Consider the following 15,325-nt stretch of genomic DNA (forward strand, 5'->3'; position numbering starts at 1 on the left):
ATGCAAAAATCCCTAAGTTCTTCACAAACGATACGCACAATGTTGTCTTGGCAAACACAAGCTATCTAGGAATAGGACAATAAAATTAAGATGTATTAAATTATTGTTATCATAAGTGCAATTAGAGTTATTATTGGCCTTGTTATATTTATAATTCAGGGTTCACATAATAAGTTTCCAAAGCATCATAAATAACTATGATGATGCTAACGGTCTAATCAGATTCAATGATCTATGCTAAGCTACGCTAAAAGTGCTACCGCCAGACCCGGAGATCGGCTGAATAGATTCAAAAACGGTAAAACTCAACTGTTTAACTCTTGGGGAGTTGGAAAATAAGCCTATTTTCAAAAATAGTGGAGTGTTCCTTTAAACTATTTACTGTTTAACAGTTTGACATTTCATTTGATTTGTGTGATGCACTACCTTTTAAATGCACTACTATTGTGAACACCTAAAGCACTGAGGCTCCGTATTCAAGGTGAATTTTACTGTGAACATACACTGTTATTATTGCCCAGCCTTGGTTTTGTTTATCATTTCTTCTATTATAGGTCAGAGAAGTATATTTGGAAACAGTGTTTTGTTTATATGGAGTGTTTCCCATGAGCAGAGAGAGCTGGACTGCACACACAGGCAAGAGAATGTCTTACAATGCAAGTTATTTCCTGTTTGACTCAGATCCTGGCTGCAGGGTGGCAAACCTGTGGCCTGTGAGTCAGCAGAGAACGGGGCATAAACTTGCCCTCAGAGTGAGCACAAAATAGTCTGTCTGCTGAGTCAAGCGACGTGTATTCGTTTCAGAAAAGTAGAGCAGGGCAGCCTGTGCTGGTGACCGTGAGTTTACATATCTCTGTGTGATGCAGCAACACTTCCTCATCATATAGAGGGGAAAGCTGGAAGAGCAACATGGTATTTGTCTTGCAAATATTGCAGTGTTTCATAAAAATGTTGGAGCCTGACCTCTGAATGAGCGGGTTTTCCGGAGGGTGTTCATTATGCAAATGCTGCAGGTTGTTGTTCATTATGCTTGAGATGCTGCAGTCACGAGACAAACACGAGGCTTTGATCTCCACCTCTCAATGGGGAACAGAAGAGGTGTTTACGTGCCAAAGTGCACATCATTGGCATGGCTGTGCTCCAGGAGAAGCATCTATGGGTGCTGTTTGTGTGGTATATAGGACTAGAAGAATAAAAAGTCCGTCAGCATTTACTTGCCATCATGCCATTCCAGACTTTCCATTGTGGAAATCAAAAGGAGAATTTTCCTGCCACTCTTTTGCATGTAATGAAAGTGAATGGCAACTGAAGGTCTGTTCACACCAACACAAATGTTCCCATGAAAATTCAGTTCGATTTTGCACACAGACCAGTGTGTAACTGAAATAGTAAATAAAAGAAAGATTACTGGATTACATTATACTATTTGGATTACTATTGTATTACTTTTTCAGATTTTGGAGTTGAAAATTGCATGTTTCATTCAGTGCTAGTTATCATTTCTTTGTAATTATTTGTGAAATTGTTTCAAAGTAAATCCTAAAGTTTTTTCAGTGTACACCAAACGGTGTGAACATTTCTGTTTTGACACACTTGGACAAGAAAGAAAATCAAACAGCCTTTCGGATTTATGTATTCATAGTATCATAAAAACAGGTTAATTCATGAACTATATTTCAGGTCTTCTCAAGTGGCGTGATAGCTTTGTTATATAAACAAACAAAAAAATCGAATGTCAGATTTCTTTTGTTAAAATAATGGTCAATTTCCCTTAAATACAAAAATAGCAACAAATCTCTTAAACTGCATTTTGCATCGACTGGCTGTATAATTTCATTATTAGAATATAAACAAGAGAAATTGCGTTGGTTTTGTCTGTGAATAGGATGATATAGGTTCAGGTTCTAATGTAGCTCATTGATTAGCTCGGGTCATTATGGGTGTTGGTCTTCTGTCCTGCTGATGTGATTTCCTTTAGTGTTACAGCCCGAGGCGCCACTGAAAAATCACTGCTAATTACAGCCATTCACTCATTTTGGGAAAAGACACGACCTTGAGTTGCTGTTTAAAGGTCAGTCCTGGTGTCATAGGTTGGATTTCAGCAGCCTTCGTCCCTGAAATTTATTTCCCATTATTTTTTCTCATACGGATTTTAAAAAGGTGATAGTTGAAGAGTTATAAGCAACAAACCAAAGCCAAATATGAGGTAAATCAAAACACCACAAACTTTGATTTGAAACAAAATCGTATTGGAAAATTGAACAATAAGGCAAAGGTACAAGACTTTTAATGGTTTAATATTTAATGACGAAATAAACTACAATCCTATAAATCACTGTGCATGACATAAAACATGATTAATAAATATATAACTATTGATTTAAAGATGCTGAATATGTTACGTCATTGCGCTCAATAGAGTGTAACCTTCGGCTCTGATTTGGAAAGATTCTCTGCAGAATCATGGGTAATGTAGTTTTTCCACCAGGAATAGTGATACAGTTCTTTAGATCATTAAATCTTTAGATCAGTGATGCACTTTTCTTTTTTTCGGTTCTGTTCACTGAAAAGTTCTTTGAGGAACCAGAGATGGTAAACAGAACATTTTAATAATCTAAAGAACACTTTAAAGAACCTTTTGTGGAATGGAAAGGTTCCATGGATATTATATGTTCATCATGGAGCCATCAATCCCAATAAAAAACTTTTATTTTTAAGAATGTAGCAAGACATAATTTCATGTCAAACCAGTGGTTCTGGGCGTAAAGTCACACTGCATTACATATCACACTTTACTGATAAATGTATTGCAATAACCTTTTCATGGATTTTTATTTTTTTTCATTTGGCTACATTTTGCTAACCCTGCAATCGGTTGCTTTGGCAGTTTTTATAAGAATGGTTTACAAAGGATTTACACAGAAATTAATTTCTCATGCTTCATAAATGAGGCGCTGCATCGTTTAAAATAATACGTTTCAAGGAACTTGCGCCCCCCTGCAATACACATAACCTTCTGCCCACACTTTACGATTGCATAATTCATATCCTGTGGCATAACACGCACAAACAGAGGAACCAGGTGTTTTGACAGCAGATACATATTTGTGTTTGTAGCCGTATATGCCTCAATCTGTATTTTCACATGCGTGACCTTAAGGTGTGCCGAGATTACGTTCATAATCAGGGTCTTAGAACAGATCAAAACACACACACTCCTCCCTCTGGAAACGGGTTTGTTGTTTAGGGCAGGTACAGACTAATACTCAATCATCTGTGTCGGCGGACCGTGTTTTAAGACTTATCGGGCTATTTATCATGACAGATTTACAATCATAACAGCCTCCCCACAATCCTCTGTTCCCTGTGGGAATATGTCAGAGTATTTCATAATACTATCATGGCTGCTGTGTGTGTGAGAGATGGTGATTGAAGGCAGTGTGTGCTGTCTCGCTCCGGGTGCCACGGGCAACACCATCTCTGTTAAGCTTCTTACAGTCGGGAATCATTAGGGAGCAACCTGTTTCCGTTCATGCCAAGAGTCTGCGCTGAGATTAGCACATCCTCCCCGAACACAGAAAAAGAAACGCTGACCGAAGGCTGAAGGCATCTTCACACTGGCTAATGTGGCTCTGCAGCGCCTCTAAATCGGGTTGCTCTGACCCTTCATGACCCAGAGTATATGAGGACATGTGCAGGTCACATTTGACCAACATCTGTGTGCAAACTCATTGTGTTTGAGTGTGTTTAGGCCTATAGGTCCACTAAGATTGTAGGACAAGGTTCCACAAAAACACATTTGTATGGCTTCGTAATTTCCATTATTTTGCCATTATACCAAGAGTATATTTTTTGTTGTATTTTAATCAGGGTTATTATATAGCCTAACTTTTGTTACTTTAAATAAAATAAACTTGTAATAAACAGCTAGTTCCCTAGGAAACAATTCTTGTTTTTATTTATTTTAACTTGATGTACTAAAATAACTAAAACCAAAAGTGATAATGATAATAATAATGTAGACATAAAAAACTAAAACTAATACAAATGAGAGAAGCACACAACAATATTATTATAGACAAAACAGAACATATAAAGATAAAAACTAATTCAAACCATTAATAAAAAGTACTATAGTATATGCCATAATAAAATGGCACAATAAAAACTTTTTTTATTAAAGGCAATACAAGTTTACAATACTTACATGATATACCTTTCAAGTTTGAGGTCAGTAAATATTTTATTTTGGAAAGAAATTAATCATTTTATTCAACAAGGGCACATTAAACTAACAAAAAACGACAGTCAAGAAATGTATAATGTTACAAATAAATGTTGTTCTGGAACATTCTATTTCTATTATTTTCAACATTGATATTAATCAGAAATATTTCTTGAGCACCAAATCAGCATATTAGAAGGATTTCTGAAGGATCATGTGACTAGAATAACTATATATATTTCATGTTTAACACTGTAAAGCTGCTTGCTTCTATGCAGTCTACTGTATAAAGTGCTATATTAAAAAATGTCTTGATTTGACTGGAGTGCTGAATCGCAGAGCCGGTGCAAACATATCTACATCACTGCGATCAGATGCTTTCTTAACTGATGCTTTCTCACCGCTGTTATTATAGGAGTGTGTTTAGTTTGTTATTGAGAGGAAAGCACACAGCACATATTGACATATTCATGTAGATAATTCCAGCATTGTAATAACAGCAAACCACTGCTCAGATATGTCCAACTTCTTTCTATCCCTAAATCAGGGGTGTCCAAACCTGCTCCTGGAGGGTTTAGCTCCAGCCCTAATTAAACACACCTAATCCAGCTAATCAAGGTCTTTAGACTTACTAGAAACTTCTAGTCAAGTGTGTTGGAGCTCAAATCTGCAAGATGTCTGCCCTCCAAGACCAGGATTGGACAACCTTGCTCTACAAAGTTTAGGGCCTTTAATGAAATGAAGGAGGCTGGAGATGTGGCTTGGCAGGTAGTTCACATGCTCTGACATGTTGTGGAATCATAATTTATCATCTTGTTTGGGGTCAGAGGTGATGACTCGCATTGTTTTTGCGGCTGGTGTGACTGGCCAGAGTTCTGACTGGGATGTTGTCCTGAGGAGATGCTGGATCAGCAGCCGTGGTCAGGATCTTATGTAAGACTGACACTGGATCCTGAGAGACTGAGCCAGAACAGTGAATGTGCCTCTGTTTGTGCTTTTTCTCATGATCTCTGGCATGGAATGTTTGGGCCGTTCCAGGGGCTTTTCATGCCACAGGGCCTTTCAATGACCAGCGCTGAATAGCTTCAGTCGGGTGGCTGTGTTTTGAGCTGACCCAGCATAAACGTTTCTCTGCCTGCTCTCCATCAGAGCCATGAATGAAGAGCAGGAGAAGTTGATGGAGAGTTGCACGTCCAGTTAAAGGGCTCACTTTATGGAATATCTTGATGATGTCCTTGATATTTACACATATTCACAGAGGTGACTCTACACTGGGAAAAAAATAAATATGATTTACTTTGAAACTATTTTCACTGAGAAATTGCTAGTTAGCGTTTGCACACACTTTTAAGCATTGTGGTTTAAAAACAAGTAATCTTAAGCCATTAAAACGCAATTTGAACTCATTTTTCTATATGCGCGCACTGTCTGAGAGACGTGAGACGAGCACATGTGAAGACGGAGTTATTTTTGCTGCTTTATAGGCCTTGAATGGTTAAATACACACACTTGTATGTGTCAAAATGCCCATTTTTGAAAGTATCCTCGTAAACACAGTAATTAAAGGGTGTATTCACACCAGGAAAGTCCAATAGTTCACTTGCTTTGGTCCGGATCAAATATATATATATATATATATATATATATTTTTTTTTTTTTCGGTTCGCGGTTTGCTTTCACACGGCCCTTTTTGCAAGTGAACCAGAAATTGTAAACAAAACCACACGTGTGCCAAGGTCTTCGATTCATTGCACAGAAATTCTCAAGCAGGGAAAACAGGAAGTGCTAAAACAGGCTTTATTCTTTTACTGATTTGCTGTTATCAGATACTAACGCAATATGAAGAAACTTATGAGCATCAAATGAGACAATGTCATATGATGTAGTTACGACTTGCTGAAAATAAAATCTATAGATATAAAATACTTAAAGCATATCAAAATGTTAGTTTAAACATTTAACCTAGATAAATGTGCGCTATTAGGTGCATATCCAATCATTTGTGCGGAGAGTGGAAGCTGAAGCGCGCTTCAGGACATCAGTGGAAACAAATTAAATACGCCGTAATTGTTGCTCATAAAGGCAAGAATAAATAAACTCATAATTTCCACGTGTTTTTAAGCATTGCGGTTTAAAAACAAGTGATTTAAGCGATTGAAATGCAAACAACAGCACTATATGCGCAAGCTGTGTGTTTCTGAGCGTGCTTTCTGCAATTGGGTCGGATCGAGGCCGGTTCATATTCACACCTTAAACGGACCGTACCAGAGTTGGTTTGGAAGAGGACCGAGACCACCTCTTCAGCTGGGTCTCGGTTCGGTTGTTTGGTGCGCACCAGAGTGTGATTGCTATATTCACACCTGCCCAAAAGATCCACACCACAGGGGGAAACGAACCAGAGTTTGTTTGTTTGTGAATGCACACTAAGTCTTAAAGCAAACGGATAAGAAACCAGTATATTGGATCCGGGCAGCTCTTAAAGTGACAGCAGTCTAATATTCCTGCTGTCTGTCATTCATGCTAATTAAACAACAAAAGATCTCTCAATGCTCGTCACTTTTGTATTTTAATAAGAAGAAATATATATTTAAATGTGAAGAATATGCAGTGTTTTATACATTTGATTAGTTTATACAATGAATGTATGCAGCATTTCTTATTTATTTGTTCTACTGTAGTGTTTGTCTGATTGCTTGTAATTAGTTTCTTATTTTTGTATTTAATTGCTGATTTTTTAGGCTAGTATTACTTTTTGTGTGTGATATTGACACTGGTGGCAAGAATTATGAAATTTCTATGGTATCAAAAATCAAAAATAACTACAGTATATTGTGATATATATTGTAACCGTGAAATAAAATGACTCATATTGTGATATAAGATTTTGGTCCCTACAAGTTTCATACCTCAAAGCTAACTCTCCAGTTTAAAAATATAGATACTAGGGATGTACCACTTTTTCCAAAACCAATGCATTTCATACAGGCTGCTAGTTTCACTTTCACTTCAAATAAAGTTGTGTAGGCTTGATGTTTAAAATAATTGTCCTTTATAGTGAATGCCCTAATATTTGTATTTTATATATGCGATTTAGTGCTAAAAAAGGAAAACTTTATTGTTAAAACTTCACAATTTATACATATCATGATTCACTGCTCATTTTACAGGTGAAGGGGTTAGCCATTCATTTACATATAAAGGTCTTAAAGGTGCAGTAGCAAAAACAACTGGTTTTAATTCTAAAGGGCATGGAAAATGCTAATGAAAAAATAAGAGAAAGAAAAAACCCCTAAAACTATAGCTGTTTGTTCTAGCTGTAAGTGGATAATTGACCAAAAGTGAAATTACTGTATAGGGGGAATGGCATCTTTAATGTCTTTACCACACACAGCACATAAAGCGTGGCTTGTAGTGTGTGTCTCTAATGCAGGACTCGAAGTGGCATTAGTGTATGTGGTTGTGTCCTTGTTGTAGAGTTAGAGACCAGAGTGGGGTTTACAGAGAGGGAAGGAGTGAAAATACTGAGAAAAAAAATCAAGAGTGAGGTATTTCAGTCCTCAGAGAGGGTGAGTCATACAGGACAGAGAAATCAAGGTGTGTGTGTGTGTGTGTGTGTGTGTGTGTGAATCTCAGGATAAGCTCCTGACAGACTCTGGAACGTGAAGGTGAAGAAATCTCCAGGATGAAAGTGTCGGCTGGGTGGTATTTGAAGTTCAAAGGCTCCTTTCAAATACATGTTCCTTACATTTTCATTTCCGAAAATGTTCATTTCAGATTTAACAGAAAATTTAAGTGTAGCATCCGAACACATTTTGATATTTTGCGAAGTGCGAGGAGTAATTAAACAGATTAACATGAATTTCAGTCTAAACCAACTACGTTTTTGTGTGCTACTTGAGGGCATAATGATGTGTAGGGTACAGCTTCCTGTCTTGCCAAAGGCATTATTGATCCAGATAAACACTGAGGACGGCAGAGTAATTAGCTCCCAGAAGACCATAGAATGAGTTCATACCTGCTTAACTCCTGAATCCACCACACAGACAGGCTCGCCAGTGTTTGGCAGCTAGAAACACACCTTTGAGGTCAAGTGTGTAGCTTCTTTTACACCAGCAGTGGAGTTAAAAATAATCCAAACAGGTTTCCCCAACAATCTGCCTGTCTACCATTGGTCAATATACAAAGTGCACACATATTATATTATGTAAACAAAAACTTTTATTTTGGATGCGATTAATCACGATTTATCTTTTTTTTTTCATTAGTATATTTTGAGCTTTACTTTTCAAGGCTTACCCTTTTCAACTGTCAAGCAATAAACTAGCTCCTGCCTTTATGTATGGTTTATTAAACGATTATTATTTTGCACTCACAATCAGTCAAAATGCAATTTGATTGCATTTCTCTGAACATGAGCTTTGATAGCACTGCCTCCATTTGTTTTGTTGTGTTTATTTACAGTGGTTTTACACAATTTGGAGCATCTGCATTTAAAAGGTCATGTGAGCAACCGCACAAATAAATCAGACTGAAGCAGAAAATCATAATTGGGGACTAATTATGATGGCACCAAATAATCCTGTCTCTCTCTATGTGTCTCTGTCTGTAAGGTTGTGCAGTCTGACGCTGAAGAAGCTGATCGTTCTGAAAGAGCTGGACCGTGAACTCAGTTCTGTTGTTATCGCTGTCAAGATACAGGTAAAATGACGCCGTTACTATGTTGCTTCTGTGTATGTTCTGGTCTGTCGAAGGTGGAGTGTTGCTGTGTCGCTCGGTGTTTGATATACAAGGGCTAAGAGCTTTACACAAGACACGGTGGAAACTGTGAGCTGTTGCCAAGGCGACAGCTTGCTCAGTGGGAAGATAGGCTTGAGCGCAATAAGATGGCATGTGGGGGGGCTGAAGAGGTGCATTGTGGGATATACTGAGGGGGTAATTTCAGAGCACTTGGAAGGCCCTTAGCATTCCACACAGGTCACTGTTTGTGTTTGGTATTTTTGTAAAGCTTTGACTGTTTAAAAAGAGAAGTATTTTTACGTCTATATTATAAATATTTCTAAACCTTCATTTTCTTAGGGAAATAGCAAAAAAACAAAAACAATCATGTTTTACGGGCTGTTCACACAACGTGTCTTTGTGTCTAAAAATGCTCAGGAATGGTTTTTAAAAAATCACAACACAGAATGCGGCAAATAAAACCAACTTGCAATGCTTGCCCCCCCTACGGGGGCTGTGTCCAAATTCAGGGTCTGCATCCTTCGGAGTACTCATTTGAAGGATGTTACGTCACAGCGCCGCGACGAAGGCTGTCCAAATTCGTAGGATCCTTCAAATGCGGCCCACAAATACGTCCTCCTTTTCCCCGAATTGGAAGGATGGGTGTGGTGGATCCTTTCCCGTCCTACCTATCCCATAATTCTTTTCGGCAGAGCGTAATGGCGGACGAAGCGAGCGGTAGCGGAGTGGGAGAGGAGTTTCTCTGACAAAACAAGCTAAAGTTTATGCTTCGGCTCAATGAATTTGTAGGAGAAATTAGTAGAATACTTAAAAACAAATAAAAATAGGCTATAATGGCTTACCTGGATGTGACTGTCTTGTAGTCTGATATAAAAAACTCTCCGACAACGAGCAAAGAAAGTATTTAATTTATTGAATTGCTTTATTTCTTCCAAAAGAATTCAAATTTTTTTTCCGTTTTCAACTCCGCCCCTGACTGCAAGCGGCTACTCTCGTTGACCACCGTCTGTAGCCGTGCTTCAAGTCGAACGCACCTAGAGTCACAAAGGAGATGACCCCATCTCACCGCCTTGACCTGCTGACTGATGCCCTTTTGCATTATGGACGGAGGAAATCAACTGACCTAGGTTTGTCCACTGCTGCATAACCTGTCAAAATTCTGTGCTGGTGGTTCACTGTTTATGCATTTGATATTTTCTGGAGTGAAGCTGATCACACACAAATTGGTCAGTATAAGAAAATTAAACTGTCTTTACAGAGGTGCAGCTCCTGCAAAGACTAGACAAAGCAGAGAAAATATCGATTCTCGCTCAAGAAGATATCTCATCTGTCATCAGAGAGGCACCAGGTAAACAATGCACATAAGAAGCAGGTAACAATAGTTGTAAATGGGAGACTTTTAGATTCCATTTACAAGCGCATTTTGCACAGACTATGTACCATTGACGCTTGTCTTGCTTCCTGTTATTTTTGTTGTCTAGTGTTGGTTTCTGAGGGAGAGATGGAAGAAAAGGGAGATGGAGCTAGCCCAACAGACACAGAAATCAATAAGTAAGCAACTGAAGTGAATGTGTGAATGTCTTGAATACTGTAAGATATGTGAAGGAGTAACATTAAATGAAGCACTTTATTAGAGCAGTAGTAATGTCTTAAAATGATCTGTCTGTAGATGGAAAAGGGACTACATCATCAAGCTGATTCAGTTAGAAGTAAGAGTTTAATGTGTTATGTAAGACTAAATGGTAATTACAGCCGTCTTATAGTGCCCTGCTGGAAGCCTAGGTGTGAATACAGTAACAGCATAGTTTTGAAGGACACTGTCACAGTGGTTATAAATGAAGAGTTGCTATAATGCTGCAGTAATTTAATGTGGTATAATAAGTAATCACTTACCACCAAGGCCTCCCTTATAACATATACAATGTTTGCTCAGGTTTCTGCTTGGTAGCTACTGAATTTGTGCTGCACTTCTTGTGATGTATAGATCTGGGACTCGTGAGTCGTACATGGAGGGTGAAACAGAGTAAGCAAGCAGTAATCTGTCTGTTACTGTACTCTGATCAAGTGTGTAAATAAAATTTTATCATATTTATTTGCTGACCATGTAGAATTGAAGACTCTCTGCTGAACATGGAGAAAAAACACCGCATTGGGAGAAGATGGCAAGAATCTGATTCAGACATCCAGTCGACCCTTAAAGATGTTGACTGTGAGCTCAGAGGCCAACTGATCTGCAAGGCTAGAACTGAATCGAGCTGTCCTCCTCCATCTGAAAAGAAAATATCCAGGTAAAGTACTGTGGATAAGTAGATACAATAAGACATTATGATCAAACTTTAAAAAGGAGCATGATACAAACTGATCGATTCATTTCTCTGCATGTGTGTTTCCTAACTTTGCTTCAGATGGACAGGGCATTGCCATTAGACTGTCCAACAAGAGACTGAGACAGGCAATAAAGGAATACAATAGCATTCAGTGGCCACCACAGATGAGCATCTTCCCTGCAACAATTGATTTTCAGGAAGCATGCGATCCCTCTTGGCATGTCTACTTCTGCTTTGATGACACTGTAAGTATAGTTACCTAACCCTAGTAACCACACAGCAGTCACTCTAGTAACCATCTGACACCGCTTACTAACCACAACTACCTGACAGTCATTTTAGAAACCACCTGGTAAAATGACATAGCATTTAGTTGTCTTTTGTCTTCCTCCAGATCGAAGAAGATGATGTTTCACGGAGTCTAAAAAGGCGAGGGATAGATGCCTTGCATATGAAGACTTGGGCAGCTGAGGAAAAGCGCATGCTTTACCAGGAAATGAGAAGAGTGACTGAACATCTCCATCAGCAGCGTACCTTTCTGTGCTCTGCCATTAAAGACACAGAGCAGCCTGGTGCAAAAGCTGCTCTCATCCAACGTCTCCAACTTGGAGAGAAAACTACATCAAGCCACTGTGATGTTTCACCCACATGTTCCAGACATTGTTCCTGAAGACAGTCCCTACTTGTGTCAGGCCCTCCCCATGTCAGGATTTCAGACACTGGTGTACAATGATGATGGAGATAATGATGACTATGAGGATGACAATGATAACTAGGACTGGAAGCAATTGCTTGGGAATTATTCCTTAGGCAATTTTCTCCCACAACAAAAATGACTAACACTGTTTCTCATCATCTTTGAGAAATGTTTCTCAGCCCGTCCATCTGTCTTTCACCTGGGGCCTCATTTCTAAAGTGTGCGTACGCTCAGATTTGATCTTAGTGTGAGTACGCTTTAATCCACGCCAGCGCTCATATTTATAAAGACTGTTTGAGCACTGCAGGTTTCTGTTCTTGCAGCACGCTGGTCTAAATTATGATTGGTGATATTTTATGTTAATGACATTAATTAGGAGTCGTTTACAAGGCAGAGAGCTGAAACCATTCAATTGCGTGTGAGTTGAAGATCATTTGCGATTCATAGATTTGACATCTGAAAGAGACGGACATTTTATAAATGAGGCCCCAGGTGTGAAGTTCAATCTTTCTGTGAACACAGGAGATTATTTACATTTCCAGTGTTGTATGATATCATTGTATCCTGTGAAAAATGAATGATTGTAAATGCAAAGCGGAAAATGTATATGTTGCAGCAGATCACAGAAAAAGTTAATGGTGGTGGAATATAATGTAGATGTGCTGTTTTACTAGGTCTGATCAGCTTAGGTACTGTTTTTAAGCACACACATCACCAGTAGTCTGTGTGACGACAAATTGTGTGTTTACCATATTGTGATTATTTGACTTATTTACTGTAATGTACAAATATGATCAATGTGCGTGAGGTGCTTTGTTTTTGTGAGTTCACCAAACCAAATCCCCTTTGACTAAGTTTAAATGACAATAAAGTATTGAATCCTCTGAAGCAACCATAAGTTTGTAAAAAATAACAGGGAACATACAGGTGTATTGACTCTACAATACAACTTTCTCAAAATTAGTTACAGCCGAGTTTTCAGCCATTGTCACAGCACGCTTGAAAAGTAATTGACTTAATAAATGACTTCTACAATGATTTTACAGTCATAATCTGCCAGAGAGTGTGCCACATACAGGAGGTTCCTGCTGTTATTGGCTTGAAATGCTATAGATCCAGGTCTATGTAGATGAACATCTTATTTTCTCTCTTCCCATTGGCTGCTTTCATTTTATGTTCACAGTCTTCGTTTAGTGAATGTATATTACATTTAGTTTTATCTTTAGTTCGTTGCTATTGACGCTGCTATCGCTGAAACACGTATCTGGTTAAGGCTAGAAGGGATATGTATGGCGCTACTGGGCATGCGCACAACAATACAGTGTAATGTTTGTCACACTGTACAAAAATAATTCATATTTTTTCATTATTGTAAGGGCATGTTTAAGGTTGGGGTAGGTGTAGACGTTAATAAAACACAATTTAATAGGTAGACAATTCATTTCATTGTTCGTTTCTGGTCGGAGCTTTATCCCCCCCCCCCCCCCCCCCTTTTTTTATTATTAATCAAATAACATTCACAGGGGATACAGTCAAAGCAAAAAACATACATACACAATCAGAATACAAAACAGTAATTACCTGAACAAAAGTAGTAACACAAAAAAGAAATGTAAAGAAAAAGGAAATAAATAGTTACTATAAACAAAATAATTTATAGAAAAATTAAAATAAACTATAACTAAAATGAAAAATTACACATAAAATGTCAACTTCAAGAAATACTCAGGAGGTAATCCTTACAACAAAGTAATAATTTTTTTCCATCAATACAGTTGTTTTAACAGCTTTCTTATTAAGTGATGAGCAGAGGGATTCATAAAATAATTTCAAATCAATACAAAAAATCCTAAAATTGGGCATACAATCAGTAACTTTAGATGTATGAAGATGAAATAGGCCACAAAGAGTTAAGAATTTCAAGATATCATCCTTTGATCCTGATTCCCAAATCAAAAACAGTACATTACTTATTTCAAAATTAAAAAGCTGAGAAAACAAGCCAAGACATTTCTTTCCATAAATCCTGTGCATAATCACATTCAAAAAATAAGTGTGATATTGTTTCCAAATTAGAATTACAGAATGTGGATTGTGACGAGATATCCAACTGAAATTATGAAAGTAGAGAATTACAGGGATAGTACATATGAAGAATTTTATAGTGAAGTCTTTTATCTTGTTAGGTAACAGAAACTTGTTAATACCAGCCCAAATCTGAATAGTAGAAAGAAAAGGGCCCTTTAGTTTCCACGTATAAAATGCTTTAGGATGAGAACTACATTTCTTAATAAGTGTTTTTCTTATCCAGAAATTGTTACATTTAATATTACAAAGCTCTAGAACTCCAATCAAATTTTGGGGGATTTCATATTTTAAAGAACTGTAACAATTTGCCCTAAACAAATGTAACAATTTGGGTGAAATGGAATTAATTACCCATTCAAACACTCTAGGTGAGATTTCCAATAAGAATAGAAGTTACCATCCTTTTTTTAACAAATCTAAAACAAAAATAACCCCTTTGTCAAACCAGTTTTTCATAAAGACGGACATTTTTCCATGCAGCACATTGTGATTATTCCATAGAATACATCTATGAGGGGAAATATTGTGACAGAAGGCAAGCTTACAAGCGTCCAGAGCTTGCTTATGAAAATTAGAGAGCTTAACTCGGAGTTTACTGCAACTAAAATCGCAAGCTAATAAAAAATTTAAACCTCCACATTTTTCAAAGATCACTTTAGGAATATAAAACCATAACAAATTAGGGTCAGCATTCAGGCAACGTTTAATCCAACCAATTTTAAAAACTTGATTGAGAGTAGCTACTAAAGTCCAAAGCATTCACACCTCCCTCCAAAGTATTTCTAATCAGTGTCTTCCTTTTAACATATTCAGTTTGATTTTTCCACAAAAATGTAAATAACAGAGTCAATAGATGAGCATGTTTTTCAGTCAACATATAAAGACAAAGCTGGTTAAACAATCCTAGAAATACCTTCCGCTTTAGATATCAAAACACGACCATAAATGGTTAAGTTTCTTTGTAACCAACCATTGAAAATATTCTTAGATGTTTGTATCCGTTGCGAGAAATGATCTACAATTGTATCAGTCTGAGATTTACTAATTAAAATACCTAAATATCTTACAGAATTTTTGACCTCAATACCTTCGATCTGATCTTTGTCCAGACTGTGAACGGCTTAATTTCACTCTTATTTCCATTGACTGAGAGACCAGAAGCATTAGAAAATACATTCAAAGCATCCAAAATAACAGGAACCTGCTTCTCATCTTTTACAAACAGACAGGTGTCATCCGCCAGTTGACTAA

At 37.5% G+C, this 15,325-nt stretch overlaps 2 protein-coding genes across 5 annotated transcripts in view; both read left to right on the forward strand.

Annotated features, from left to right (window-relative positions):
* Positions 1-15,325, forward strand: part of LOC306874642 (NLR family CARD domain-containing protein 3-like) — a 183,660-nt gene that overhangs the window by 113,363 nt on the left and 54,972 nt on the right. The window lies entirely within an intron of this gene.
* LOC306874696 (uncharacterized protein) overlaps positions 1-15,325 on the forward strand; it is a 29,846-nt gene that overhangs the window by 7,410 nt on the left and 7,111 nt on the right. The window contains exons 2-8 of one of the 2 annotated variants that reach the window (XR_013784647.1): positions 8,836-8,923; positions 9,901-10,089; positions 10,221-10,310; positions 10,444-10,985; positions 11,071-11,250; positions 11,368-11,534; positions 11,684-12,872. Coding sequence is in view for 1 of the 2 variants with exons in the window: in XM_079424908.1 (XP_079281034.1) it covers positions 8,836-8,923 (88 nt within the window). In the remaining variant the exon portion in view is untranslated. Of the gene's footprint in view, positions 1-8,835; positions 8,924-9,900; positions 10,090-10,220; positions 10,311-10,443; positions 10,986-11,070; positions 11,251-11,367; positions 11,535-11,683; positions 12,873-15,325 lie in introns of those variants that run through there. The other variant, XM_079424908.1, reaches the window with a different exon arrangement.

Source organism: Barbus barbus, assembly GCF_936440315.1.
Source record: "Barbus barbus genome assembly, chromosome: 9".
NCBI lineage: Eukaryota > Metazoa > Chordata > Actinopteri > Cypriniformes > Cyprinidae > Barbus > Barbus barbus.